Source organism: Antedon bifida, chromosome 5 (genome assembly GCF_963402885.1).
Source record: "Antedon bifida chromosome 5, ecAntBifi1.1, whole genome shotgun sequence".
NCBI lineage: Eukaryota > Metazoa > Echinodermata > Crinoidea > Comatulida > Antedonidae > Antedon > Antedon bifida.
The window spans coordinates 1,092,243-1,120,214 of record NC_136230.1 but is presented as its reverse complement, the minus strand read 5'-3'; the positions used below and the strand labels follow the sequence as shown (position 1 = coordinate 1,120,214).

Here is a 27,972-nt window from a genome sequence, read left to right as displayed (position 1 = left end):
ACAATTTCTGAAACCATCAGTAATTGACCAATCAACAACATCCTTACATCGCCACCGCCAAGCTCAGTTTTCTATAGCTTGACGATTGGGGTACCTACAAAGGAAGTTGCTGTAGTGTTTTGCTTCTAAATTGCACTTAAATTGAGTGAATTTATGTTTCTATTCTGTAAATTAATTCATTTAGTTTTGTTTTATTTGCTGGTGCGACGATGGCTGAAATCAAAGTGTATTAAGTTGAACAATTAACATTTGAAAACAATAACGTTCCCCTGTTTCGCCATTTTTATCTCTGACGACGACCCAGGTGCGTGAGAATTTGGGATAATTTTCCACCGATCGATAGCGGCCGTCCGTGTGGTGCACATCATCACTCGCCTCCTGGGAGATAGTGAGATTTAAATGCCAGAATTTTAATGATTAAATGCAACATTCGTAATTATGACGACTACTTCTGCTGCCACGTTGACAAGTCTATGGGTGGACGAAGGTTTGTTTTAGGCTAGGCCTATTATTGTTTTCATTTTCCAAAATTATGAACTAGGCCTACCTAGCCTAGGCTAGGCCTAGCTGTTAGGCTAAGCTTACCAGCTCGGTAATAAGTTACAGTAATCCCCCAGCCTAGGCCTAGGCCCTATATACAATCTAGGCTTATTGTAGGCATATATACAATGGTTTTACATCATCATATCGGCTTGAAATCAAAGAATTATTTTGTACTGTATAGCCTCCTAAATTTATAAAGCCATAATTTGTAAATAAAAACAATGTAGGCCTAGGGCCTATCTATAATAATAATGGAAAGTTAAACCTGGTTCTTGCATAGATAGTAAATAGCTAGGCCTAGTAGCAACAGAATGGTAATATCTACACCACCACACCTTGTTGGACATGAAAGAAATAATATAGGCCTAACATAATGCATGCCATTATAAATAGATATTTGTCTTGATTCTCATACAATTTTGTTTGGTTGAATGAATGAGAGATTAAAATAAAAAGTATGGTATGATTATATATGTTACGAATAATAATATATAATGGTATAACATCACTGAATGTTATGAATGTTAGTGTGTGCGCGTGATTCTTTGTAATGTAATTTTGGTCATTACAATATTTTAAAAAGGCGTGTTCTTTGCTACCGTCACATTAATAGTTGGGTCTATCTTTATGTTTAAACTACGATCAATATTATCCAACTTGGGATTGAATTTTTTTTATGCAAAGTGGCAATTTAAAATTTGGCTTGCTTTTCATAGAACAATCAATTTCTGGTTAACTGGATTAATAGATATAGCCATATCTGAGAAAAGAAAACCTACACTTCCGTACAGCAGGACACCCTTGAAAATAACTGGTTAATTGCCAATGTCATGTACTACAGTATACTGTAGATGATTTTATTGTTGAATGCTACTAGACATTAGCCAATTGTCTAAAGCTCCATCTACACTATCAAATTTTATGTGACAAAAAAATGTGATGTGCCCATATATGGACATGATGATGTCATATCACTACCATCTTTGGGCATATCATTACCATATTTGGGCACATCACACTTGTTTGATAGTGTAGACAGAGCTTAATTTAGTTTGCTTTGTTTGTTATGTGGATATTATTAAAAAATTAGCTTAATAAATAATTTATAGTTTTCCTTACAAAAGGAAGTGACAACAGTAATTGGGAATTTCCTTATACTGTGTGTATGATGCAATTACATCAGTATAGAGATGTATTTAAGCAGATTGGAAGTTTTTTTAGGGTGAATTGAAATATTTTATTTATACTGGGCCCAGTTTATGATCAGTGGCTGTGATGTTGTACTAGTACACCGTGGTACTCGTCTCAAAAGGTGTACTACAGTAGGTTCTTTTTAAAGTGCACATGAGCTATCCAAGAAGCTGGGTTACATGTATGATTTGATGGTCTGACCTTTGATCCTAGACCTATGTTTCAAGTATTTTAACTTTGTCAATCTAGGATCATTTTACTTGTTATTTGCATATCTGGGTTGTGGCTTCAATTCTACTGTAGTGATTCATTTTGACTGATTTAGTAGTTGTAGTTTTAATCCTGTAGTAGTTCCTGTAGTGTGAAAAAACTAGATTAGAACTCGTCCCCATGACAAGTTCGGATATTTAAACTTTGTCAATCTAGAATCATTTTGCTTGCCATGGCATATCTGAGTTGTGGCTTCAATTCTACTCTAGTTATTAATTTTTACTGATTTAGTAGATTTGAAGTTTTAATTCTGTAGCTCATATCTGATGCAGTGTGAAATAACGAACAAATAAATAAATTAGAACTCGTCCCCATGACAATTTTGCAACAACTATACAACATGCACAGCAGCATTTAAAACAGGCATAGTCAAAGTAAACAAAGGCTTAGTTTTTGAAGATTAAACAGTATTTCATTAACAGGATATTTCCTGAGCCCTTTTCACTGACTTCTTCAAGGGCATGTAAGAACGGAAGCAACCTGATCTGCTGATCTTCCACAGTACAATAAATTAATTATAAGTCTATCTTATTTCAAGTTCGATAAAAAAAAATTGACATACAAAAAATGGAACAGTTGTTAAGAATATATAAATAATAATAAAAAAAAATAAATAAAATCCAAAAAAGCGGGAACTCATCTGACCCCTTTGCCATATTAAAAAAAATATTACTTTAAAAATTATGTTTTTACTGTATTTTTAACCAAAAACACAGTATAACAGTATAGTATGCATGCAAGCCAGGCGTTCTGATCCTTTTGTTGTTTAGGAAGTGCGTAGCTAAATTCTAGTCCTAAAAGTTAAAAATACTGTTTAGGTTCACTTAAAGTTTACTATCCCCAGTGAATTTGGAGGCTATTGGCAAAATTGTCTACATTTTTTGTTAAATCAAGCAAACAAAAAACGATGAAATAAAGCCTTACACTTTGTAGCCATTTGATACCACTCAAGTTTAGTCTTAAATATCTGTTTCTTATTTTAAATAATGTTTTGTTAATGATTATACCTGACCCAACATTAAGGTTCACATACTCTCTGTATGGTATGCATTCTGTGTTAAAGGTGACACTGTTGGAATTTACAACATTATTATCTGCTGGGTAATTTGCAGTTTAAAGGGACATTTTCAGTTTAGATTTGTCAACATTGTGCTCTTTCATTTCCTCCTTGATTATAAAGTTCCTAAGGCATGTTTGTGAGGTAACATTAACAACAACATATGAACGTCATTCATAAATGATTACAGTGTAGTTCCTCCCTTGATTGTACATTAATTAGGTCAAATGTTGGGTGGCCAGGTACCCAACATTATGTATTTTTATGTGCAATTGATGAGTAGAGTGGTCTATATTCCAATGCATTTTGCATTGGATGTTCCTGAATCAGTACTGTACTATCTACTATTTTTCTAATTCAAAACTCCAGCATGTTTTGAAACATTCACCAACATAAAGACATAACTTGCTAATTATCAATTAGAAAAATTAATGAAATAATTTTGAAATCTGTAGTTTTGTAGATTAGAGATTGCATTCATTTTGTTTATATACAATATACACTGTAACTGTGGTTACCACAATACAGTAATATGGTACACAGTGGTCATGGTTACAATCACTATCTCTGTGTTGGTAGGATATTTCATTCCAGTCTTTTGCATTTATAACATTTTTGTTTTAGTACTAGGATAGATTAGAAAGTTTGCTAACTGTCCAGTAAATGTTAATTATTGATTTATATTACTGGGTTAATTTAATTACTGTATTTAAAAATACCTTTACTTTTAATTTGAAGAGAGCTCTTCAATTCTGAGCATAGAAAATTAAATCTGTTTATTTTGTTATTTCTGTGAGGTCTCTAGTGAGGAATCAAAGGTCAAATCTAGTGACCTCATTTGTACATTAATTGCTAATTCTCCTCTGGCTATATACAACATTCTGCATTCTTTTAGAAATTAAAAACAAATGCATGGCTAAAAGTCATATTTGTTTATCATTCATCTCTGCAACTACCATGTGCTGTAGTTATTTATATCATCAGTTATTTACAAACAATTTCTTTTGCACACAAAAGTATGTTCCACTGTAAAGATGGCTTACTAGTTAGGTTGTGAATACACCATTAATCTGTCATTACCTAGAACATCATGGTTGACTTTTCAGTATTGGTAATCAATACTGGGCTATAATATCTCAACCTGCAGCAATAAACACATTCTGTGTATGCGTTTCAATTACTCTCGTCATCAGGGCTATACCATCAGTATTCCGGGGCGAATTTTAAAAATTGTAATAAAGATATTATATATTATTAAAGATTATTTACCATTAAATAAAAATCTATACAATTTGAATAATAATGATCAAAAATAATTAGGGCATTTAAAAATAACTGACCTTTTAAAAAGTTGAATTTGAACTAGAATTTAACTATAGACATGTGTCTTGGCTTTATGTTATCTCTCCTGGGTTTTAAAGTTTAAAAGCCCAAAGTTATTGAAAGACAAACTTAAAATCAGAACAAAATATGGTCAGCTGTCTTTAACATTGTGTATTTTAAAATTCGTTTTAAGATTAATTTTTTACAAGACAAAAGAACCGGTTTGTGCATTGGCATTTAAATCTTTACTGATGCTGCTAAACTTAATGAACAATGCCTTTGTCTAACAGCACCCAAGTCCACAATGAAGGAATTCTAGTTAGCCAGGTGCTTGATGTACTGGAAGCAATCTTTTGTGTTTGACTAAGCCATTGTGACATCACTATGAGAGGTTGGGATAGCTGCTTGTTGTAAACCCTGGGCCTAGCATAAAACAATTTTATATTTGTTTATATAAAGCGTGCTGTCTGTTTACACTGTGTGAAGTTCACCAATTAGTACAAACCATTTTAAAAGTAGGAGAGATTCTCTCAAATGATTGGCTTTGTATTCCTATTCATTATATTATACTCTAAAGTGGTTTGTTGATTTTTAAAAACCTTTGAATTGTTTGTTTTAATAACATGTTTATTTTATCCTATGAAGCTTCAGCACAAAACAAAAATTATATTATCACTTGTTGATTGTTTGTTTATAAATTTATCGAATTTTAGCTTAGCAGCTGCACGATTTACAAACAAATATTTTTTTTAGGTCAATATTGATAATTAATAATTACAGTTTTTTTTTATATTATGTTACAAACCTAAGCTTTTAATAAATACCAATAATATAATTATTTATTAGCACATTATTTAATATGCTTGTTATTTAGTATTAACTTAAGTACCAAGTACATTAGGATTTTTATGGAGTAGCAAAATTGTACAAATATCTTTTTTATCTTTTAAATAAGTACATTATTAATTGTTTTTGTTCTATTATTAGTATTTATTAAAATTAAAGTAATAAATAAATTTATTATTATTTCAAAATATGTTTTGATTTTATTAGTACTGTACATTATTATGTTTGTTTTTATTAGTATTACTAAATACATGCAATTGCTACATTATAAAATATGTTTATTTTTTAATAGGCAGCCCTGTAAAGAGTGCACCAACAACGCCATCCAAGGCAGCTGGCCATCAGATAGTTCAGGATGATATCCTCAGTTTCTACAAAGAACAAGGCTTAGAAAGCATAGCCAAAGAAGTTTGTACAACATTTATAGATATATTTATATTGATACTTTCCCCCTCAACAAATATTTTTGTTGTTGAATATGCCATTTTAATGTCACATAATAGTGGCTTTGACCAAAAAATGGATCGAAAAAAAAATGATTTACCTAAAATGTAATTTAACACAAAAAATAGTCCAACTGACTGGAAGCCAATGGGTTTTTGGTTGAATTTCACCCGTTTATTTTTGTTTAAATGAACATATTAATTTTATTTATTTTTTTCTATGGAAGTGATTAATTTGATTAAAACTGTGAAATGTCTTTTTATTAATCTTCATTGTTCATGTTTTTGGGGGACAATACATCTTTAATACCACTTTTTGCCTTTAACTATCCTGATATCAGAATGTTGATTCAATTCATTGTTTGCTTTTAAACGATTCTTAATTCACCATCTTTCACATAACGTCACAACCCTCTACATGATTTGAACCATGCATTCCAATATGTACTACACTTTTTACACATGATTGACCTTTTGAAGGTCAACTTGCTGCCTTTCTATTGTGCTGCTATGTAAATGCATTTTCCTTTCTCAACTATTATATTATACAATAGGAAACATCCACATTACATCCTGCGATATGGACTATAACAGTACAATTTGTCTGACGTTGACCTTGTGATATTTTCTGGTATTTTACAAATGTTTTGACCTTCCGTCGACCTCCTTCCCCTCTCCCCTCTCCCCTCCCCCCTCCACCTAAAAAACTAAGTATACAGTAGTTTGGAAGACCTCATATTAGAGTGGATTATTATTGTCACCATTTTAAACCCAGAGCAAATGAAGGGAGTTTGCAGATTTTACTTATAGTTGAATTTGAATTTAATATTTAAAAAAAAAAACAAATATCGAAGTGAATTAATCTATAAAAAAAAAAGTGCATGCACCTATTTCATGGACATCATTATCATTGTAGCTGAGCATTGATAATAAAAAAAAAAAAACTAATATAATAGAATTTTATCTTTCAAAGTAGAGTTTACAAATAAGGATACCATCCTGTCTATGCAAATAACAAGCCTTAACAAACACTACGTTTAAAAGCCCCTATTTACTAGTTATGTTAACCCAGTTAGACAGAGAAGAGCCTGTTTACACTTGGTTACTCTCCTGTGGCCCCTACTCAATCCTATCACCTCATAGTAGTATGCTAATAGCAGCATTCATACCAGTTAACACGTTTATTGAAATGCATTGTAAAATGATAATGAAATGAGATCAATACTGGTATACCACCAGAGTGTAATATCCCATCGTCTATTGAATGAATGACATAAATAAAATGGTAGTAATTGGTTTTAGATACTGGCGGTAATAGGTTACAATACATAATAAACCTTATAAGTTAAACTGTACTGCAGGCAATAATTTTCGCCAGTGTACAGTAGCATAGCAAAAAGCAAAAATCTAAAATTGTGCAGCAAAAAAATACAATACAAAACTATGTTTCTCGACTCAAAAATCAGTTTGATTAACAATGTTACTAAACAAAATTTTAAAATGAAATTTTCTCCTGCACTGTCCTGGAAAGTTAAACAGTAATACACTTTATGATTTGACATCAAAGGGGTTTTTCTTCAAAATAATACACTGCATATAATAATGGTTTAGTTATATCTACCATTATTTTCAACATTTTTACAATTTTATACGGGTTATACGCTAATAATTGGCCTGTGTCCGTTTATTATTACAGAAAAGCTTGGCTGTAATCCAGTGTGCTAACTACACTGTATGATTTACTTGAACTTTAATAAACTTGGTTGCCATTCTCTAGCAAATAATACTTGTATTTTGAATAAGAAATGTTTGTGTATGTTACCTTTGTGTCCATAGGTGGATCCATTTGAGGACCCTCATTGGACCCCTTTTTTTCAAAATCCAGATCCGTCACTAGTGTATGTTGTAGTGTATGATCTTAAAAAGGATCAGTAGAAGAAAACATATTTGTAGAGTTTCTTTGTATGTTTTAACATGAATATTTTGTTGTTCTTTTAGGCTGGCATGTTGGATACCAACAGTGGACTACAAACGCTGAAGGACCACAACTTACAGCCAACAATTACAAGCAAAGGTGAGGAGAGCGTGGTGAATTATGTCTACACTATCAAACTACTGTAGTTTGACAAAAAAAAGTGTGCCCAAATATGGTAGTGATATGCCCAGATATGGTAGTGATATGCCCAGATATGGTAGTGATATGCCCAGATATGGTAGTAATACGCCCAAATATGGTAGTGATACGCCCACATTGTGGTAGTGATATTACATCATCATGTCCATATATTTTTTGTCACATAAAGTTTAATAGTGTACACAGAGCTTTAGACTGACTCTAGTCTTGTTACAAAATTTTGAAAAAAAAATTAAGAAAATGGCTCGTCATTTAAACATTTCTAGTCACTCAATTTGAGTAACTGTTCTTAATAACATTCTACTATCATTACTCAAATCAATCCAAGAACATTCTTAGGATTAAAAAACACTATAACATTATTACAGTGAGACCCAAAGCTATATGCAGATTATTGTACACTTTGCACTAAGTAGCCCATCCACAGTGTGGTGAATGCATGTAGGCCTGTACAATTCAATACATTCTAGTGTGTATTGTTTTCTTTCTGTAAATCGAACTATCAGTGTATTTACACTGATAGATGAATGGAGCCAGTAGCATACAGAATGTAAGCCAGTGAGGCAGTGTAACTGGGGATTAGCCTACATGGCTTTATTCAATCACTAGATCATTTGCATATGAAGGGATTTGTTGCTTGTTGCTGGTTGTTTCACTTTAGTTCCACATGCTTACTACATACATATGATTGTACATTTACATTTGTGGTTTATCATCCATGATACATACAATTGTATCTTTAAATTTTGTGGTTTATCATCCATGTTTTCACATCCTGGTGGGTAAATCCACATTTAAGCCATTCGCATTTATTGCTTATTTATTTAAAAAAAAAATTTTATTTAACTAGAATATCGTAACTTTACCACTTCATTATTGTATTGAATATAAAGTACTGCAAGTTTAGAATTTGCATGTTTTTCACTGAAATGGTCAAAACGTAATGTATTTTTTGACATGTTTTTACACGCAATTTGGTCATTTGCCCACGCAATTTGGTCATTTGCCCACAAGATGTAAATTGGTCACAATTTTTGTTTGATTAAAGAGAATATATACTATGTCTAAAATACAGTATTACCCACAGTCTTATATTATAATCTCTTCACTGCCCTGTGTTCATTCAAATCTCATATCTCAATACAGAATTTGTGATAATGGAATTAGTTTTTATTTTCTTGCGTGTCATTCCAAATCACTGAACATTTCAATATTAAAATTTCTGACTGAATGATTGAATTAATTTGATGCCTTTGCATAAATTGTTTAGTATTTTACACATTGCTTGCTAATTTAAAGTACAATAGTAAAATGGTACACTGCACATGTGCCTTTTATACAAGATATGCATTATGATTAGATATACTACAATACAATACAGGTTTGGTTTCCCATCATACTTCATCATACTGTACACGGCATTTGAATTCTATCCTTTATAATACTGTAGTATGCACTGTGTTCTTCCTACATTACAGTAGTTGCTAATGTCAACCACCGTTAACTTTTGAACACCTACCCTCTCTTTGCAATATCAATTTCACTGACACAGAATAAATATTTTTTAAACAATAGAAATAGCCAATAGATCCACTGATTACTGTATGTTTAAATAATAGAATAAAAATGTAAATAGGATGTTTAAAATGTTGAAACTGTTCTTCCTGCCATAGATTGCTATACCAGCGAATTAAAAACAATTCCCTTGTTATACTGGGTATATAATCTATACACTGCTACTACAGTATACGTGCTACTAACAGTATACGTGCTACTAACAGTATACATGCTACTACAGTATCTATAATACAGTACTACTACTGTGGGTCTGTCGACCTGCTGCCTTTAGGTTGTGGCCTTGACAATCAATTGCTTGCCATGTTTTTACTGTTGCTGCTAATTATTTAGGCCACATATTTGTTATTTCTGCTTACTACAATGTACAGTAATTTCACCACTAAGGCCTAAGACACAGAATTGGTTATTAAATTAATTTATACTGTATATCATGAAAATAGCTTAATAATTCAAGACTTGATATAATTGGGAAACAGCCAAGAAATAGCTGATTTCTTTTTTGTATTAGTTATATAGATTTAGAGTGTTACTGTAGGTTCATTTATAAACATCACAGGCACAGAATAAATTCTAAACCGCCCGGTGATATACTGAAATTTAATTTAACAATAAAGATGAGGAAAATGAGAAAAAGTCGGCCAAAGAAAAAAAAATGAATACTGAGCCTCCCTCAAATTCACAAGTGAAAATGAGACTTTATTCAGTGAAGCATCAGTTTAGTATAGCTATTGTTATAACCACCATTTTGTTATTCTTGTTCACATGCTGTAGCTTGTAATCAACATAGACTTTGAATATAAACATATTCATTATGTTGCTTGACGTACACAATGTAGATAATAATACTACCACTAAATGTATTATGGTAATTCATTGTAAGCTGATATCCTGATGTGTGCTAAAAATAATTTAAATGTCGTCAGAAATCTTCTTATTAATAATAAGGACTGTGTTTATTATTTAAACCTGACTATTTATTGTTTATTGCGAAATTTTAACCTTAATTTTTTTATCGTAATTTTTAATACTTCAAATTGCTACTGTATCATCTGAATTTATTTTTTTTTAAATGTATATGAAAGTTTGGAAACTAGCCTCCTGGAAAGGCCAGATAACCTCATAGCTGTGAAGGCTAGTAGCTCTTGAAGTGGCCTCCTCATTAGATGAATCTTAAACAACAACAGAAAAGGGTTAAGCTAACTCTCTCTTTCAGCCTTTAAGTGCTGCTGTTTTGTATGTTACCAAAATAAATAGATAAATAAAAAAAAATTCACTGTAATCTGTACACAATTTTTGTTTTCTTCTTAGGAACATTAGCGTTACCTTTAACAGTGATTCCTGGAGGTATGTACAAGACGTCTCCTATGAAGACTGAAGCACAGATCTTGCCAAAGAGCCAACATAGAACGCTTACAACAACAACAGGATCACCTGTGGTAAGAAACAATAGTGAAACATCACTCGATCAGACAATTACTGGTTTACCAAATAGATAATTGGATACATTAACATTAAAGCTCTGTCTGCAATATCAAACTAGTTTGACAAAAAAGTGTTATGTTCACAAATATGGTAGTGATATGACATCATCATGTCCATATATGGGCACATCATATTATTTTTGTCACATACAGTTTGATAGTGTAGACAGAGCTTAAGAAAGAAGTTATTTAAGAGAATGTTTTCATGTTCATATTAACAGTTGATGAAATACATTTCTTTTCAATTTTTCTACAGATTCTTGGAACCCAACAACGTACAGTACCAACAGTTTTAGGCGGCAGTCCACATATATTAGCCCCTGTTGGCCTGGAGTCACCATGGGGGTAAGAATTATTAACGCTTTAGGCTCTGTTTACACTATAAAACTTGATGTGACAAAAACATGTGGTGTGCACATATATGGACATGATGGTGTAATATCACTACCATATATGTGCATATCACTACCATATTTGGGCACATCACTACCACATTTGTTCAAACTAGTTTAATAGTGTAGACGGAGCTTTATTCTAGCTCTCTCTCTTTTTATATGCATAATTTTAAAGAGTGAAAAATTGCGACTACTGTTTATAATAAAATATTCTTATTTTTGTTTTTACAGTAGGAAAAGAACGATTTATATGGACAGCGACAATCAAGAATTTTCGTAAGTAAAAACATTTTTTAAAATGATATGTTGAGAATAGTTTGTACTGTTGCACTATTACACATACATTCAGTATGGCGTCCATCACAAGGATCTAATATGCAAATCTCTTTCTATTTTTCAAAGGGGAAGTGGAAAGAGGCGAAAACGAGAGAAAGAGGGCAAGGGTCTTAGACATTTTTCAAATAAAGTTTGTGAGAAAGTTCAGAAGAAAGGCGTGACATCATATAATGAGGTCGCTGACGAGTTAGTGCAAGAGTTTGCAGGTATTCCACCGCACCACAGGTTATCACCGTCGGAACAGGTAACGAACATCTACTCTTAATTTTAATTAAGTACTAGTTAAGTAATGACTGTACAGAAAAATAAATTTTTAAAATCTTTTGAATAGGCACAGTATGATCAGAAAAACATTCGAAGGAGAGTCTACGATGCCCTCAACGTCTTAATGGCCATGAACATCATTTCCAAAGAAAAGAAAGAAATCCGATGGATTGGCTTACCAACAAACTCGGCACAAGAATGTCAGAATCTAGAACAGGAGAAAAAACAAAGAGAAGAACGAATACGGCAGAAGACTACACAGCTACAGGAACTCATACTACAGGTGATTTTACAATTTATGCTGTCTACACATCACTAATAAAGTTTCATACTAAAGCTCTGTCTACACTACCAAATTTTATGTGACAAAATGTGATGCGCCATGTATCACTACCATATTTGGCCACATCACACTTTTTTTATCAAACTAGTTTGATAGTGTAGACAGAGCTTTATAGTGTTGGTATTGCTATTTTTTATTATCATTATTTTCTCTTTTAAATAAAAATTATTCTATTGTTTTTTCATTAGCAAATAGCGTTTAAGAACCTCGTCCAAAGGAACAAATCAATGGAGCAGTCGGGATCAGTGAGCGCTCCTAGTAGCAGCTCTGCTATCCACTTACCTTACATCATTGTCAACACCAGCAAAAAGACTGTTATTGATTGCAGTATATCAAATGATAAGTAAGTATAATACAGGCAACAACAGGACGCTGAGCTCACCTTGCCAAGAGAGGACTTGTATCAGTCCTTTGATCTTATGTCTGGCTGAGACAAATAACAATAGTACTGTACTATGTACATATTCTCTGTGGCTCAGTGTTCGTAACCAAACATTTGAGCAAACGATTGGCCAATCGAAAATCAGTTAAAGAGTTTAGGGGGTGTGGCAGCCACAGATAAACCATTTGATTTCTAGAGCTGTAATATGTACGCCAATAATACTTAAGTTTCGTAACATGTTTTCAGTCTATGTTGTATAAGACAATGAGTACATCAGTAAAGATCATTTGTTGTTTTTTCTTTAGGTTTGAGTATCTATTTAGTTTTGATAATGCATTTGAGATTCATGATGACATAGAAGTACTAAAGAGAATGGGGATGGCATTTGGCCTAGATAAAGGTGATTGTAAAGAGGAGCACTTGCAGGAAGCAAGGAACATGGTACCAAAAGCATTAGAACCTTATGTTATTGGTAAGTCTAACTAGTATCTGCCTAGGATGTATTGGCTTATGCCTCTCCTCTGGTCAAGGTAGGCACTTGACGAGAGAAACTCTTGATCAATGATAGGACCAATCAAGGTGTTTTAAACAGTCCTGGCTTAGTTTCATCTAATTGAGATTGTCGTTCGTGACAGACATCAGTCAAAGTACAATACAAATACAAATTAGTAATATGTGCAGGTTAAGACCTAGATATTGGGGATTTTTAGATTTCTAACAACCTAGAATCTACGTATTGATGTGTCGTCAGTCTTCACCTATGCCAAGAAATCACCGAAATCGTAGTGGAATAGAGAGAGGAAGCAACTAACTTCCCCACATGCACACAATGAATTACCATGGCCTAACTTGTTCCTAGGTTGTTTCAAATCGAAAACTCCCTGTTAATGATTTGCAATAATGTATATTGGTTCCCTCCTTTAAGTGGTGAACCATGAGTTCACTGTTGGTTGGGAAATGAAATAAAATAAATGAAATAAATATTTAATTAGGCCTATCCTGAATCCAAGATTACTATTAATGTTTTATTTTCTCAGAAATGGCACAACAAAATAAAGGCCGAAACAATAGTACATCGATAATAGCAGGACCAAGCGGTATCCAGACACGCACATCAACTAGCGCTGGATCGTCCAGCCAATCATCCTCACAAGGATCTTACTCGCTAGATTATGAAGTTGCCATGGCAAATAGACAGACTATATCCCGTACGCCAAGTATCGGGTCACATTCTAGCATGGGTCCGTCGCGCGGTGCCACGGACACTCCGTCATCCCTGCTTGAAAGCGACATCGACGGATCTGATGATGAACTGAGTGTCGATCAGTGATTAAGTGTTATTTAATTATAAAAAATTCAAGAATATATATCGACCCCACGTTGACATACCTACAGTATGCTGTGATTAATTATATACTAAAAAGAAGTCTGTGAAATACCAGGAAAAGCTTCATGTTGCTAGGTTACCTGTTGTGACAAATGTGCACATGAGTTGTGTGCGCTGCACATGATGCTGGAACATTACATATGATGTTGACATGATCATAATGAGATATGGCCTATAGTTGGTTTAAATGTGGCAAAGCCTATGAAAGGCTAGGAACATTACGGTGATCATATTATGGCATAGCCTATGGAAGGCATTACATATGATTTGGTGATCATAATAAAACGCTTAAGGTGTAACTAGACACAGCCTATGGAAGGCATTTTATATGATTTGGTGATCATAATAAAACATGGCCTATACAAGGCTTGAGGTGTAACAAGACACAGCCCATGGTAAGCATGCTGTATGCTTCATGGTAGGGTGAATACATCGCCTTTGTCGTGACAATCTATATTTCTACCAAACTCTTTATTCACTCAGCAAATGCAGTTAAATATTATTATATTGTTCTTATTTTATTTATATAGCATCAACATCGTGTATGATGCTGGTTTAATTTAGTAACCTGAGTGCATTGTGTTTAGTGTGGATTATTAATATATACTGCTTATGTTGTGGCACACATTTCTGGTTTTGTTTATAGACAATTTAAATGATGTAAAATCAGTTTCTTTGTTGAATTTATCTTTTAATAAATATTCAGTGAATGTACAACCAGTTTTTTAGTTAACCTCCGACCTTTGACATTGATGGTTTTGAGTAAGGTTAAATTCATAAGTCACATATATTATGATATTTTTTGTTGTACTCCTTATTTTTCTTTATATTATAACAGAGTTTTAAATTTCAATATTTTTTAATATTTTATAAATTATCGATCATCAACAAAAGAAACAAAACAACAAAAATAAATGATAATTTCATTTACAGAGATAGTTATTTTGATAATGTGTAAATACAATTAGTTTTTATTTTGATATCATTTTTAAAATGTGATATTCTATGTTTGCTGCCCTCATCCCTATTATATGCTTAATATTTAGTAATGTGTGTGTCTATAGTGCGATTAGTTTTTTTTTAATATTATGTTTAAATTACGGGTGTTACTATTAGAAATGTTAAAAGAAATGTGAGAGGCCAAATGATGGACTAAAATTAATGTAAAGCTTTGCCTACACTATCAAACTAGTTTGTGCCTATATATGGTAGTGATATGCCCAAATATGGTAGTGATATGACATCATCATGTCCATATATGGGGACATCACATGTTTTTGTCACATAAAGTTTGATGGTGTAGACAGAGCTTAATTTTGACTACATTGGCACAAAACTATGTTTGATCAATGGGAATGGTTTCTGTTGAGAATGGGGGAGGGGGGGGGGGTGGTGTTCAGTGGATGAGAATTTGATAATGAATAAGAAAGTTGGACTGGGGGGGGGGGGGGTTGGGGGAAGGAGTAAGACTGGTATACAATTCATGAGTTCTGTTATGATAAAAGGTTTTCAAATTGATGGTGAGGGACTACGCCTAAATATACCAGTTGCAGTGTTTTACATTCAATGTCTACTTTCATTCTATTTGCTAAACCACAATGCAATTCTTGGCAGGAATGTTTTAAAATCAAGTTTTTGAATTGTACAAATTAAAAATTATGAGTCTGGTAAAATCTGCCAAAACAACACAATTTATAACAAGTGTATACTCGGAACAGACCATGCCGCCTTTGATTATTTTCGAGTCCCATTAAGTATATATATGATATCACGACATCTGTAAAAATAAATATGAAATTTGACTTTTTATATTCAGCCTAGCTCAAGCCCCTTTCAACCACGTATCAACATAATTTTGTAATGTATGTACATATACTTTTCAAGCGACTAAAACATTGTCAAATTTGTCAATGTTTTTAAAAAAATGAAATCATTGTTTTACTGCTGAATTATTTATGTAAAACATGGCAAATGGATCTTTTCAAGCAGTGACATATGTAACTAATCTTTATACGAACATAACAAATTATCTAAAATATAGTTATTGTGAGATAAAAATGACATTTGTATTCTGATTTGTAAGTGTGAATTTATATAAATGAAGAGATTTTTCTGCAGTAATATATTTGTATATTCGTTCACTTCCAGTCAATCACATTCACAACGCTTCTAATTAATCTTTATTCCCACTATACAGTGAAGACAGATTTGCCATTCGGCGCAAATTTTTTCCAAAAATGGCAAAATTTTGACCCTTTTATTTTTCGATAAAACTGGTTAAAATGGCTCTATAAGATACTACAAAGCAATATATGCGCATATATAGCCATATTATTGCATAAAAAGTGCATTTTAAAAAGGCGATGTTTTGGGCATTTTTAGGAAAAATCCCTGTACTATAATATAGGGATTTTTTCCAAAAATGGCAAAATTTCGAACCTTTTATTTTTCGACAAAACTGGTTACTATGGCTCTATAAGATGATACAAAGCAATATTTGTGCATATATAGCCATAATATTGCATAAAAATTGCATTTTAAAAAGTCGATATTTTTGGCATTTTTTAGGAAAAATCCCTGTACTATAGTACAGGGATTTTTTCCAAAAATGGCAAAATTCCGACCCTTTTATTTTTCGACAAAACTGGTTACTATGGCTCTATAAGATGATACAAAGCAATATATGTGCATATATAGCCATATTTTTGCATAATAATTTCATTAAAAAAATTCGATATTTTGGACATTTTTAGGAAAAATCCCTGTACTATAGTACAGGGATTTTTTCCAAAAATGGCAAAATTTTGACCCTTTTATTTTTCGACAAAACTGGTTACTATGGCTCTATAAGATGATACAAAGCAATATATGTGCATATATAGCCATATTTTTGCATAATAATTTCATTAAAAAAATTCGATATTTTGGGCATTTTTAGGAAAAATCCCTGTACTATAGTACAGGGATTTTTTTCTAAAAATGGCAAAATTTCGACCCTTTTATTTTCGACAAAACAGGTTACTATGGCTCTATAAGATGTTACAAAGCAATATATGTGCATATATAGCCATAATATTGCATAAAAATTGCATTTTAAAAAGTCGATATTTTTGGCATTTTTTAGGAAAAATCCCTGTACTATAGTACAGGGATTTTTTCCAAAAATGGCAAAATTTCGACCCTTTTATTTTTCGACAAAACTGGTTACTATGGCTCTATAAGATGATACAAAGCAATATATGTGCATATATAGCCATATTTTTGCATAATAATTTCATTAAAAAAATTCGATATTTTGGAAATTTTTAGGAAAAATCCCTGTACTATAGTACAGGGATTTTTTCCAAAAATGGCAAAATTTTGACCCTTTTATTTTTCGACAAAACTGGTTACTATGGCTCTATAAGATGATACAAAGCAATATATGTGCATATATAGCCATATTTTTGCATAATAATTTCATTTAAAAAATTCGATATTTTGGGCATTTTTAGGAAAAATCCCTGTACTATAGTACAGGGATTTTTTTCTAAAAATGGCAAAATTTCGACCCTTTTATTTTCGACAAAACAGGTTACTATGGCTCTATAAGATGTTACAAAGCAATATATGTGCATATATAGCCATAATATTGCATAAAAATTGCATTTTAAAAAGTCGATATTTTTGGCATTTTTTAGGAAAAATCCCTGTACTAATAGTACAGGGATTTTTTCCAAAAATGGCAAAATTTCGACCCTTTTATTTTTCGACAAAACTGGTTACTATGGCTCTATAAGATGATACAAAGCAATATATGTGCATATATAGCCATATTTTTGCATAATAATTTCATTAAAAAAATTCGATATTTTGGAAATTTTTAGGAAAAATCCCTGTACTATAGTACAGGGATTTTTTCCAAAAATGGCAAAATTTTGACCCTTTTATTTTTCGACAAAACTGGTTACTATGGCTCTATAAGATGATACAAAGCAATATATGTGCATATATAGCCATATTTTTGCATAATAATTTCATTTAAAAAATTCGATATTTTGGGCATTTTTAGGAAAAATCCCTGTACTATAGTACAGGGATTTTTTTCTAAAAATGGCAAAATTTCGACCCTTTTATTTTCGACAAAACAGGTTACTATGGCTCTATAAGATGTTACAAAGCAATATATGTGCATATATAGCCATATTTTTGCATTATAATTGCATTTTAAAAAGTCGATATTTTGGGCATTTTTAGGAAAAATCCCTGTACTATAGTATAGGGATTTTTTTCTAAAAATGGCAAAATTTCGACCCTTTTATTTTCGACAAAACAGGTTACTATGGCTCTATAAGATGTTACAAAGCAATATATGTGCATATATAGCCATATTATTGCATAAAAATTGCATTTTAAAAAGTCGATATTTTGGGCATTTTTAGGAAAAATCCCTGTACTATAGTACAGGGATTTTTTCTAAAAATGACAAAATTTCGACCCTTTTATTTTCGACAAAACAGGTTACTATGGCTCTATAAGATGTTACAAAGCAATATATGTGCATATATAGCCATATTTTTGCATTATAATTGCATTTTAAAAAAAGTCGATATTTTGGGCATTTTTAGGAAAAATCCCTGTACTATAGTACAGGGATTTTTTCTAAAAATGACAAAATTTCGACCCTTTTATTTTTCGACAAAACTGGTTACTATGGCTCTATAAGATGTTACAAAGCAATATATGTGCATATATAGTCATATTATTGCATAAAAAATGCATTTTAAAAAGTCGATATTTTGGGCATTTTTAGGAAAAATCCCTGTACTATAGTACAGGGATTTTTTCCAAAAATGGCAAAATTTCGACCCTTTTATTTTTCGACAAAACTGGTTACTATGGCTCTATAAGATGATACAAAGCAATATATGTGCATATATAGCCATATTTTTGAATAATAATTTCATTAAAAAAATCGATATTTTGGGCATTTTTAGGAAAAATCCCTGTACTAATAGTACAGGGATTTTTTCTAAAAATGACAAAATTTCGACCCTTTTATTTTTCGACAAAACTGGTTACTATGGCTCTATAAGATGTTACAAAGCAATATATGTGCATATATAGCCATATTATTGCATAAAAAATGCATTTTAAAAAGTCGATATTTTGGGCATTTTTAGGAAAAATCCCTGTACTATAGTACAGGGATTTTTTCCAAAAATGGCAAAATTTCGACCCTTTTATTTTCGACAAAACTGGTTACTATGGCTCTATAAGATGATACAAAGCAATATATGTGCATATATAGCCATATTATTGAATAAAAAGTGCATTTTAAAAAGTCGATATTTTGGGCATTTTTAGGAAAAATCCCTGTACTATAGTACAGGGATTTTTTCTAAAAATGGCAAAATTTCGACCCTTTTATTTTTCGACAAAACTGGTTATTATGGCTCTATAAGATGTTGCAAAGCAATATATGTGCATATATAGCCATATTTTTGCATTATAATTGCATTTTAAAAAGTCGATATTTTGGGCATTTTTTAGAAAAAATTTTTTTTTATGAAAACGCAAACGATGACCTATGACATCGTAACACGGTGGTAGAGGCGATGCACATAGAAATAACACATACAACAAATTGAATTTTACCAAGACCATGATTGGGTTATTTTGCAAGAATTTCTTTGTATTCTCTAACCCGAACTTCCCTCATACAAAATAAAAAACACACTTACAACCTTTTTGCCTCATCTACAAAAAGAGAATATTTATGACTAAAAAAACATGTTTGTAGAGATTAGTCATACAATAAAATTCAAATTAGTTTTAAAAAATATCTTTACACTTTTGTTAAAATAAAACAAAAAAGTCCAATATGCGAAATTATTTTTCCCTTTCCCATTCTAGGATGCAAACCAACACTACTATAATGTACTAACATTGTACAGTATTATAAAATAGACATTAACTTAAATTATTAACATACACATTAGTTATAAGAATCATAACTAGTGACGTGTTAAACGTAGTGCTAGGCTAATGAATTGGCTTAAAACATCTTGAAACATAAAACATACATTAACCCATCTGAGACCCCAACTGGACATGCAGACTATGTTGTACCATATTGCATAGCTTCTAAAATTCAACATTAACTATTTATTCTTAGCAAACAATGTTATTTCTTTATGTTAAAACATTAATGTTCAACCACATAAGGCGATAAATGACAATTCTGTTAGAGTTGAATCCATTATAATTAAAACTAGAATTTAATTCGTCACTTTGACGAATTATAGGTGACCATTTTAATAATTTTACTGACAAATAAAAGCAAACATGTAGGGTCAAAGGTTAATCAGTTCTATTAGATTATGTAAAAAAAAGAGGATACAATTGAAGAATAGCATTAAATGGACAAAATATATGCAAACTACCTTTAAGCTCTGTCTACACCATCAAACTTATGTGACAAAAATATGTGATGTGCCCATATTTGAAAATTTTGTCAAACTAGTTTGATAGTGTAGACAGAGCTTTACAGTCCCTTATAAAACTTTACAACAGTGTTGTATGTATAAAGCTCTGTCTACACTATCAAACTTTATGTGAAAAAAAATGTGATGTGCCCATATATGGACATGATGTCATATCACTACCATATTTGGGCACATCACACCTTTTTTTTGTCAAACTAATTTGATAGTGTAGACAGAGCATTAGGGTATGCCATTATGCTGTAATGGCATTTATACTGAAAGGTGTTTAGTATCTATTTGTACTACACATATTGTTGGCCAATCAAAGTACTGTATTATATAAACAAACACATCCACTTTGATTTTCATTGGCTGGTATTTTGTAGATGAGGCTCATAAACAGAGATAAACAAAATACCTGTTGTTTAATACTATACCTAAATATACAGATCTGACATCGCAGTAATTATTTATACCATTTTAAAAATACATAAATATAAATCTACTCATAGTGTGTAACGAAAAGTTATTGAATAAGTAAAATATGACCGGTTTGACTAAACTGAAAATAATATAGTCTAATTAAAGTGGAATTTAAATGAATGGCCTCCTCCGCCTCCAAATGGGTTGAAACCGAATGGACTACCCCAATTGCCCCGATTACTCTGTTGTTGCTCTTCTGCGTCCAGTGGATCCTCACCACGGTCAAACTTTTCACGCATTTCTGAATTACAAAAAAAAAGTTTTTAAAACATTACTACAATAATTAAAATCAACTCATTTAAGAGAGAGCATTTGTTGATATTACACACATTTTTATGTGATGTGATATGTGACCTGTCCTGGTAAAGTTCTAAACTACATTTGAAATGGTATATCCCACCCTGAAATAAATGTTGGACTGACTGATTCTATCTCAGAACATATACTAACTCCTCATCTTGAATACAGATAGTTAAGATACTGTAAACATAGTAAAATGAGATGATAATATATAAGATAATTTTTCTTTTGTAAGGCTTGCCCAACACAAGATGTCTTTCTTCATCTTTCAGGGAATCTGCCTTCAAACTCTGACCTTATATCATTATTTATTGCATTCTTTTTTTTTTGTCAGTCTGTAAATAAATATTACAAACTTGAAACCTTACCTGGGTTTGTTAACACTTCTTTTGCCGCTGCAATATCTATAAACTTTTTCTCTGCTTTTACTTTTTCTTCAGCATCCTCAAATTTATCTGGATGCCATTGGACAGCTAAACTACGATATGCCTTTATTATCTCTCTCTTATTTGCATTTCTACAAGTGAAAAATAAAAACGATATAAGAAACAAATTACTTGCATTGAATACACATCCTAATGGTAACTTGAGCTCTGCCTACACTATCAAAAAACAAATGTGATGCATCCATATATGGGCATGATGATGTCATATCACTATCATATTTGGGCACATCACTACCATATTTGGGCATATCACACTTTTGTTGTTTGATAGTGTAGACAGAGCTTTTAAAATAAGCTTCAAAAAGTGGTACCTTATTTTTAACATTCCTTTTAACATTTCTTATTTATAACATTCAATATTGACATACCTTTTAACTCCTAAAATTTTATAGTAATCTCGTTTTAGTGATTGTTTAAGTAATTTATTGCCTTTTTTTAAAGCATCTTGTGTTCGTTGACTGTCTTCTAAATTATGTGCTTTTGTAAATTCATCAATGGCTAAAATATGAACAAGAAAAAAATATACAAATTATAACAACATTAATGTGTGTAAATGTATAGTGGGATTTCATTTTGATAAATATATTCCATATGAACTTCCAAGAATACAATAGAAAAACAACTCAATAACAAAACAAACATTAACGGAGCAGTATCCTGTCTAGCTACAATAAACATCCTGCTGTATCGTGTCTTCTGACTGCAATCGCCATCCCATATGGGATACAGCAGTGTAGTAAGAGATTATTATTTACAGGGTTCGGTTATGTTAATATCTAAAAGTTGTATGCTGTTAGGAGACAGAATACTGGATAATATATGCTGTTAGGAGAGACGATACTGAACAATGTACGCTGTCAGAAGCCACAATACAGCATAGGGTTTATTGTCGCTAGATATGATACCGTACAAGAATTACCTGAACAAAAAATATATGTTAGCAACTATACCTTTTTGGAATTCTTCATTTTGTATATAAGCTTCTCCAATATCTAATAAAACATCAATATTCTCTACATCATCGTCAAGTACCTCTTTACATTTAGTAATTGCTTCTGATGTTTTAAAAGATTTTACTAAACAATGGCAGATGCCTCTGTCTGCCCTTGATACGTACGACCAATTATTGGGTTCCGTTTTCTTGGCAGCTTCATATTTTCCTATAGCATCATCATAACTGTTCATAAAAACAAGGCATGTCTATTAGCATAGAATTATTTTCATCTCAATATGCCTATCATCATAAAATAAGCCTAGTATTGTTACTAAGGAGAAAGTACTTATGCAGTAATATATTTAAAGAACAAACAATAGTACAGAATTGTATGAATACAATACAATAATAATATTCCAATAAAAACCCCTGTGGCAATTATTGATTTCAATTTCACTTTATTTCGTCCTCAAATATGAAAATATTTCATACATATATTATATTATTCTTTATTGACAACTGGGGATAACAGTGTCCAACATGGCATACAAATAGTAGGCGATAATAAAAACAGTATATCTGGAAACAGTATATCAAAGCAAAGCGTAAAGGGCATGAAAGTGCTAGTGTCAAATGGAACACGTTTATTAGAGTAAGGAATGATACTGTCAACTTGATTAAGAGTTCTAAAAGCATCCTTGAAAATAAGATTGCAAATGAGGTTAAAGTCAATGAAAAGTCTTTCTGGCGCTATGTAAATTCTCAGTTAAAAACCAGATCTGGTATTCCAACTCTTAGAAATTTTGAGGGTAAACTTGTTGTAGATGACCAAGAGAAAGCCGAGTCTTTTAATTCTTTTTTTAGCAGTGTCTTTTGTAAGGAGAACTTATCGAATGTTCCAAATCTGGATAAAAAGATTGAGGCTTCTTTGTCAGATATTGAGTTTAGTGTAGAAGATATTCACAAGCTGTTGTCTAACTTAGTTATAGATAAGTCAGCTGGCCCTGATGGCTTTCACCCACGGGTTTTGATTGAATTAAAGGATCAAATTGCTTACCCTCTCAGTCTAATATTCACTAGATTATTCAATGATCAGAAGGTCCCTCTATCGTGGAAGGAGGCAATTGTAATACCTATATTCAAAAAAGGCAAAAGGGAGGACCCGGCTAACTATAGACCGGTTAGTTTAACGTCGGTCATAGGGAAAATGATGGAAAGGATTATTAGGGATAAACTTGTAATGTATCTGGAGAGTAATGGTCTTTTGTGCAACGAACAATTTGGATTCAGACAGGGTAGATCATGTGCATTACAACTACTTGATGTCCTGGAGAGTTGGACTACTAACCTGGATAACCATGATAGCTTTGATTGTGTCTATTTAGACTATAAAAAGGCTTTTGATAGTGTGCCACACCAAAGGCTTCTAGTCAAATTGAAAGGTTTTGGTATTACGGGAAATCTACTAGGTTGGTTCTCTAATTATTTGTCAAATAGAACGCAACGAGTTAGTGTCAATGGTCAATTATCATCACAGGCTCCAGTATTAAGTGGAATTCCACAGGGTAGCGTTGTGGGCCCAATCTTATTTTCAATCTTCATTAACGATTTACCTGATGTTGTCGAATCTAGTATACGTTTATTTGCAGACGACACTAAGTTGTATAGAGTGGTCAATAACATTGATGATGCTGATTTATTTCAGAGAGACATTGACAGTGCTTCCCATTGGTCTAATGTTTGGCAATTGCCATTTAATGACACTAAGTGTAAGGTATTTCATTATGGTCGTGATAATCTTAAGTTCTTGTATTCAATGGCTGGTAATTTACTACATGAGGTAAAGCAGGAGAAAGATCTGGGTGTTACCTTTGATCCTAGTTTAATCTTTAATTTGCATGTAGCGGATATCTGTAAAAGGGCTAATAAGAAACTAGGAATGATTTATAGATCTTTTAAATTCTTGAATAAAGATGGATTTTTGAAGCTGTATAAGTCTATTGTCAGGCCAACGCTTGAATATTGTAACACTGTTTATAATCCTATTAGAAAACGAGATCAGGATGAAATAGAGAAGGTCCAGCAAAGAGCAACAAGATTGATTCCTAGGTACCGAAATATCCCTTATGAACAACGTTTGAGAATTCTTGGTCTTCCTACTATGAGATATCGAAGGCAGAGAGCGGATATTATCCAAGTTTTTAGGATTGTTAAGGGTTTCGATCGTATCTCGATCAACACATTTTTTGAATTTGATCTAGAATCTCGGACCCGTGGACACACATATAAACTCAAGTTTAAAAGCTCTCGTCTTAATATCAGGAGGGACACCTTCTCCAGGAGAGTTATTCTCTTATGGAATGCTCTGCCTACGGATGTAGTTGCATGTGCTACGGTGAACTCGTTCAAAGCAAAACTTAACGTCGCATGGTCTAACCACCCGCTGAAGTTTTCACCCTATATTGAATATGATTTTATTGCTAAGAGGGGCTTTTAAGCACTGAGTGCTTCGCCTCGATCCCGTAGACGAAAGTGTACGGGAAACAAGTAAACAAGTAAATAACAAACTTAAATAATATTTTCACTAACTTTAAGAACTTCGAAAACAAATTTTGACAGTAATAATAATACATACATTTATTTTGGAACCTTTCCATTTATTATATCTTCTATTTAGAATACAATTATGCTATTGATGTTATTGAGTAAAAACATGCAAATTAATAAGTGAAAAATAAAACTCACCTTTCTTCATTTTCGTAATCTTTTGCTTTCGTTAATTGCTTGTTTAGTTTTTTAATATTTTTGTAAAATGGAAAACATTCTTTGTGTTCTGGATCTAACTTCAAACATTCACGAATATCACTGAAATAAAAAAAAATTGAATTATTAAAATTTATGAATGCTTCAATGATGGTATTATACGGTAGATTAAACATACTGTTTTTGGTTTATGCACATTGATAGGCCTTTTATTATTGAAGTTATTACACTCCCTCCTCTTTTCAATTCAAATCTCTCCTGAAAACTGACCTATTTCAGTAGTTATTCTTTTCATGTTGTGCTGTGAGACTCCGGTAAAGAGAGCTTTATATATGTTTGATATTATTATTTTTTTCTCTGCCTATATTACAACGTAGTCCGCGGTAACCCCAACATTTATTTCTCTGATTTCTATATTCCTACAAAGCCTATATATATATATTTATTCTGTATGATCTTTAAAAAACCCAACTGTGTATAAGCAACACTTACACTAAAGCATCTTCTAAATCTCCAATTTGATAGTGAAGACCGCTCATTTTATAGTAGCCTTGTGTGTTGTCATTGGTCAGTTTTACTATCACTTTGTAGTCGTCAATTGCTTTATATACTTCTCCTACTTGAAGGTAACATTCAGCACGATTTATTCGTACATCTGGAAACCATATACAATGCTGGAAGAAAATCAATTAATAATTCTAATTAAAAATTGGTAGAAAAAATATTTTAAATATATTTCATATTTATAAAATTGTTCTTTTGAGGCAGTCACACAGAGAACAACAAAACAATAAGATAGTGCTATGCAAAAATGAAAATTGAATTCTGGATAAATTCTAAACCAAATTATTGTTGAATCTCTTACATCTATAACGGCATTATAATATTGAAGGGCCTCTTGGAAGTTCCTGGACTTCATGAGGGCGTCGCCTTGCTTTATGTTTGCCATTAATGGATCAACCAGCCTCAGCTTCTCATTGGCTTCTTTATTGCTTGGATCATTGGCTATCTGTAGAACAAAACAGAGTATTTAAATCACTTACAAATTCCAAAAAAAAAACTAAATACTCACATTAAATCATATTCACAGGGTGGATCCTATATTTTGCAAAAGATAGGACATCAAATTAAGCTCAGAGCGCCATTTCACCATTTTTAAACCCTGTGCCCCACTATTTCAAAATACTGGATCCGCCACTGATACATATATTATATCCTTAACCTTGGTTTGACCTATCAACTATGACCTTCACCCCAAATAACAACTTACAACTGCTTCATAGTCTTTCTTCGCGGCTGCCAGTTGACCTTGTTTCATAAGGATGTTTCCATGGTTAACAAGAGCCGGTGAAAATGCTTTATTTAACACACTGCTCTTCTTCAAGTCTGGCAACGCCGACTTGGAGCGGCCCATTGCCAAATAAACGGTCGCCCTCCTGTAGTATGCCATGAAATTATCTGGGTCATTCTCTGTAAAAGAAAGAAAATGGAATGTGAATTTTAGCTAAGAACTTTTTAGTGAATAACCACCACATTTTGAACGTATAATTTCAAGTAAAATGTAAGCATGAACTAAATAAAATTGTCTTTTATGCTTGAATGAACATACCAATTGCTGAATTGTAATGGTTCAGTGCCTCGGCGAGCTGACCAGCGGCCAATAAGGCATTACCATTCTCCATATGCCTCGAGGCATCCTTCTGAGTGGCATCAACTCCTACAAAGTAAAAAAATAAATAAATTATTCCTTTTTCAAAAATGTTATTTTATTATTGTAGAAACATGTGTATAGTTGTATTTGAGGTCTAGAGTAGGTCTATGGTTTCGCAAGTAACACAGTACACCATACACACACTACACAAACCACCAGTATAAGGTTTTATTCTCAACAAATTTATTAAATTAAATAACAGAAGTCACAATAAAACTAGAAATATAACCTACAATAGGCCTATCTATTATACAAACTAAGTAACCAAGCACTGGTTTTTATTATATTAAACAACCAGTCCAGGTCGAGGCATACTGAACACCACCTGAATATTTAAAGTAAAACAGATTATTTATAAGAAACTCATTTTCCAAGATTTAAATAGGCCTAGGCCTAAATAAAATAAATTAAAAAATATACTAATTTTAAGTAACTTCAGTTAAGTATGCCTAACTAGCTAGGCTACTACATTAGGCCTACATAATTATTCCTAATATACAGTGATCTATTTTTATGTTCTCCACAATTCATTGACAAGCCCTTCCACCTACACTTCACTACATACATGCAAGCTGACGTGTGACAGGTGGTGCCTGACCCTGACTGAAAATGTTGGTCGTTTAAAGTTAAGTTAGGCCTACCTTTTTCATGTCCAAGACCAATAGTTACTAGTAGAATTGGAAAAGAAGATAAAAAATTATAAATGTTTTTCATCTTGTAAAATTCCTCAAGAGTACTGGGATACTGACACCATGCAGTAGTGACAAGGAATTCAACTAAATGAAAAGAACACTACAAAAACATAACACTCATTCACAATTGTTGTCGAAAAACAACCACGTCGAATTCGCAACCCGATGTGTTGTGATTTCATTGGTCAGTTTTGACCCTAAAC

General features: G+C 32.2%; 2 protein-coding genes across 2 annotated transcripts; one reads left to right on the top strand and one right to left on the bottom strand.

Annotated features, from left to right (window-relative positions):
• Positions 1–70: 70 nt before the first annotated feature.
• LOC144842985 (transcription factor Dp-1-like) lies at positions 71–15,343 on the top strand. The gene is made up of 11 exons (XM_078699618.1): positions 71–487; positions 5,523–5,638; positions 7,672–7,747; positions 10,694–10,821; positions 11,123–11,211; positions 11,493–11,537; positions 11,664–11,841; positions 11,929–12,144; positions 12,393–12,547; positions 12,892–13,058; positions 13,624–15,343. The coding sequence occupies exons 1-11, from the start codon at positions 439–441 to the stop codon at positions 13,914–13,916; spliced, it is 1,512 nt and encodes a 503-aa protein (XP_078555744.1). The 5' UTR covers positions 71–438; the 3' UTR covers positions 13,917–15,343.
• Positions 15,344–19,668: 4,325 nt separating this feature from the next.
• Positions 19,669–27,926, bottom strand: LOC144842221 (dnaJ homolog subfamily C member 3-like). Its single transcript, XM_078698631.1, has 10 exons — positions 27,719–27,926; positions 26,976–27,083; positions 26,637–26,836; positions 26,232–26,375; positions 25,859–26,040; positions 25,349–25,468; positions 22,620–22,846; positions 22,038–22,167; positions 21,592–21,740; positions 19,669–21,164 (listed from the first exon to the last, which is right to left on the bottom strand). Exons 1-10 carry the CDS (start codon positions 27,789–27,791, stop codon positions 21,019–21,021), a joined length of 1,479 nt encoding a protein of 492 aa, XP_078554757.1. The 5' UTR covers positions 27,792–27,926; the 3' UTR covers positions 19,669–21,018.
• Positions 27,927–27,972: the final 46 nt, after the last annotated feature.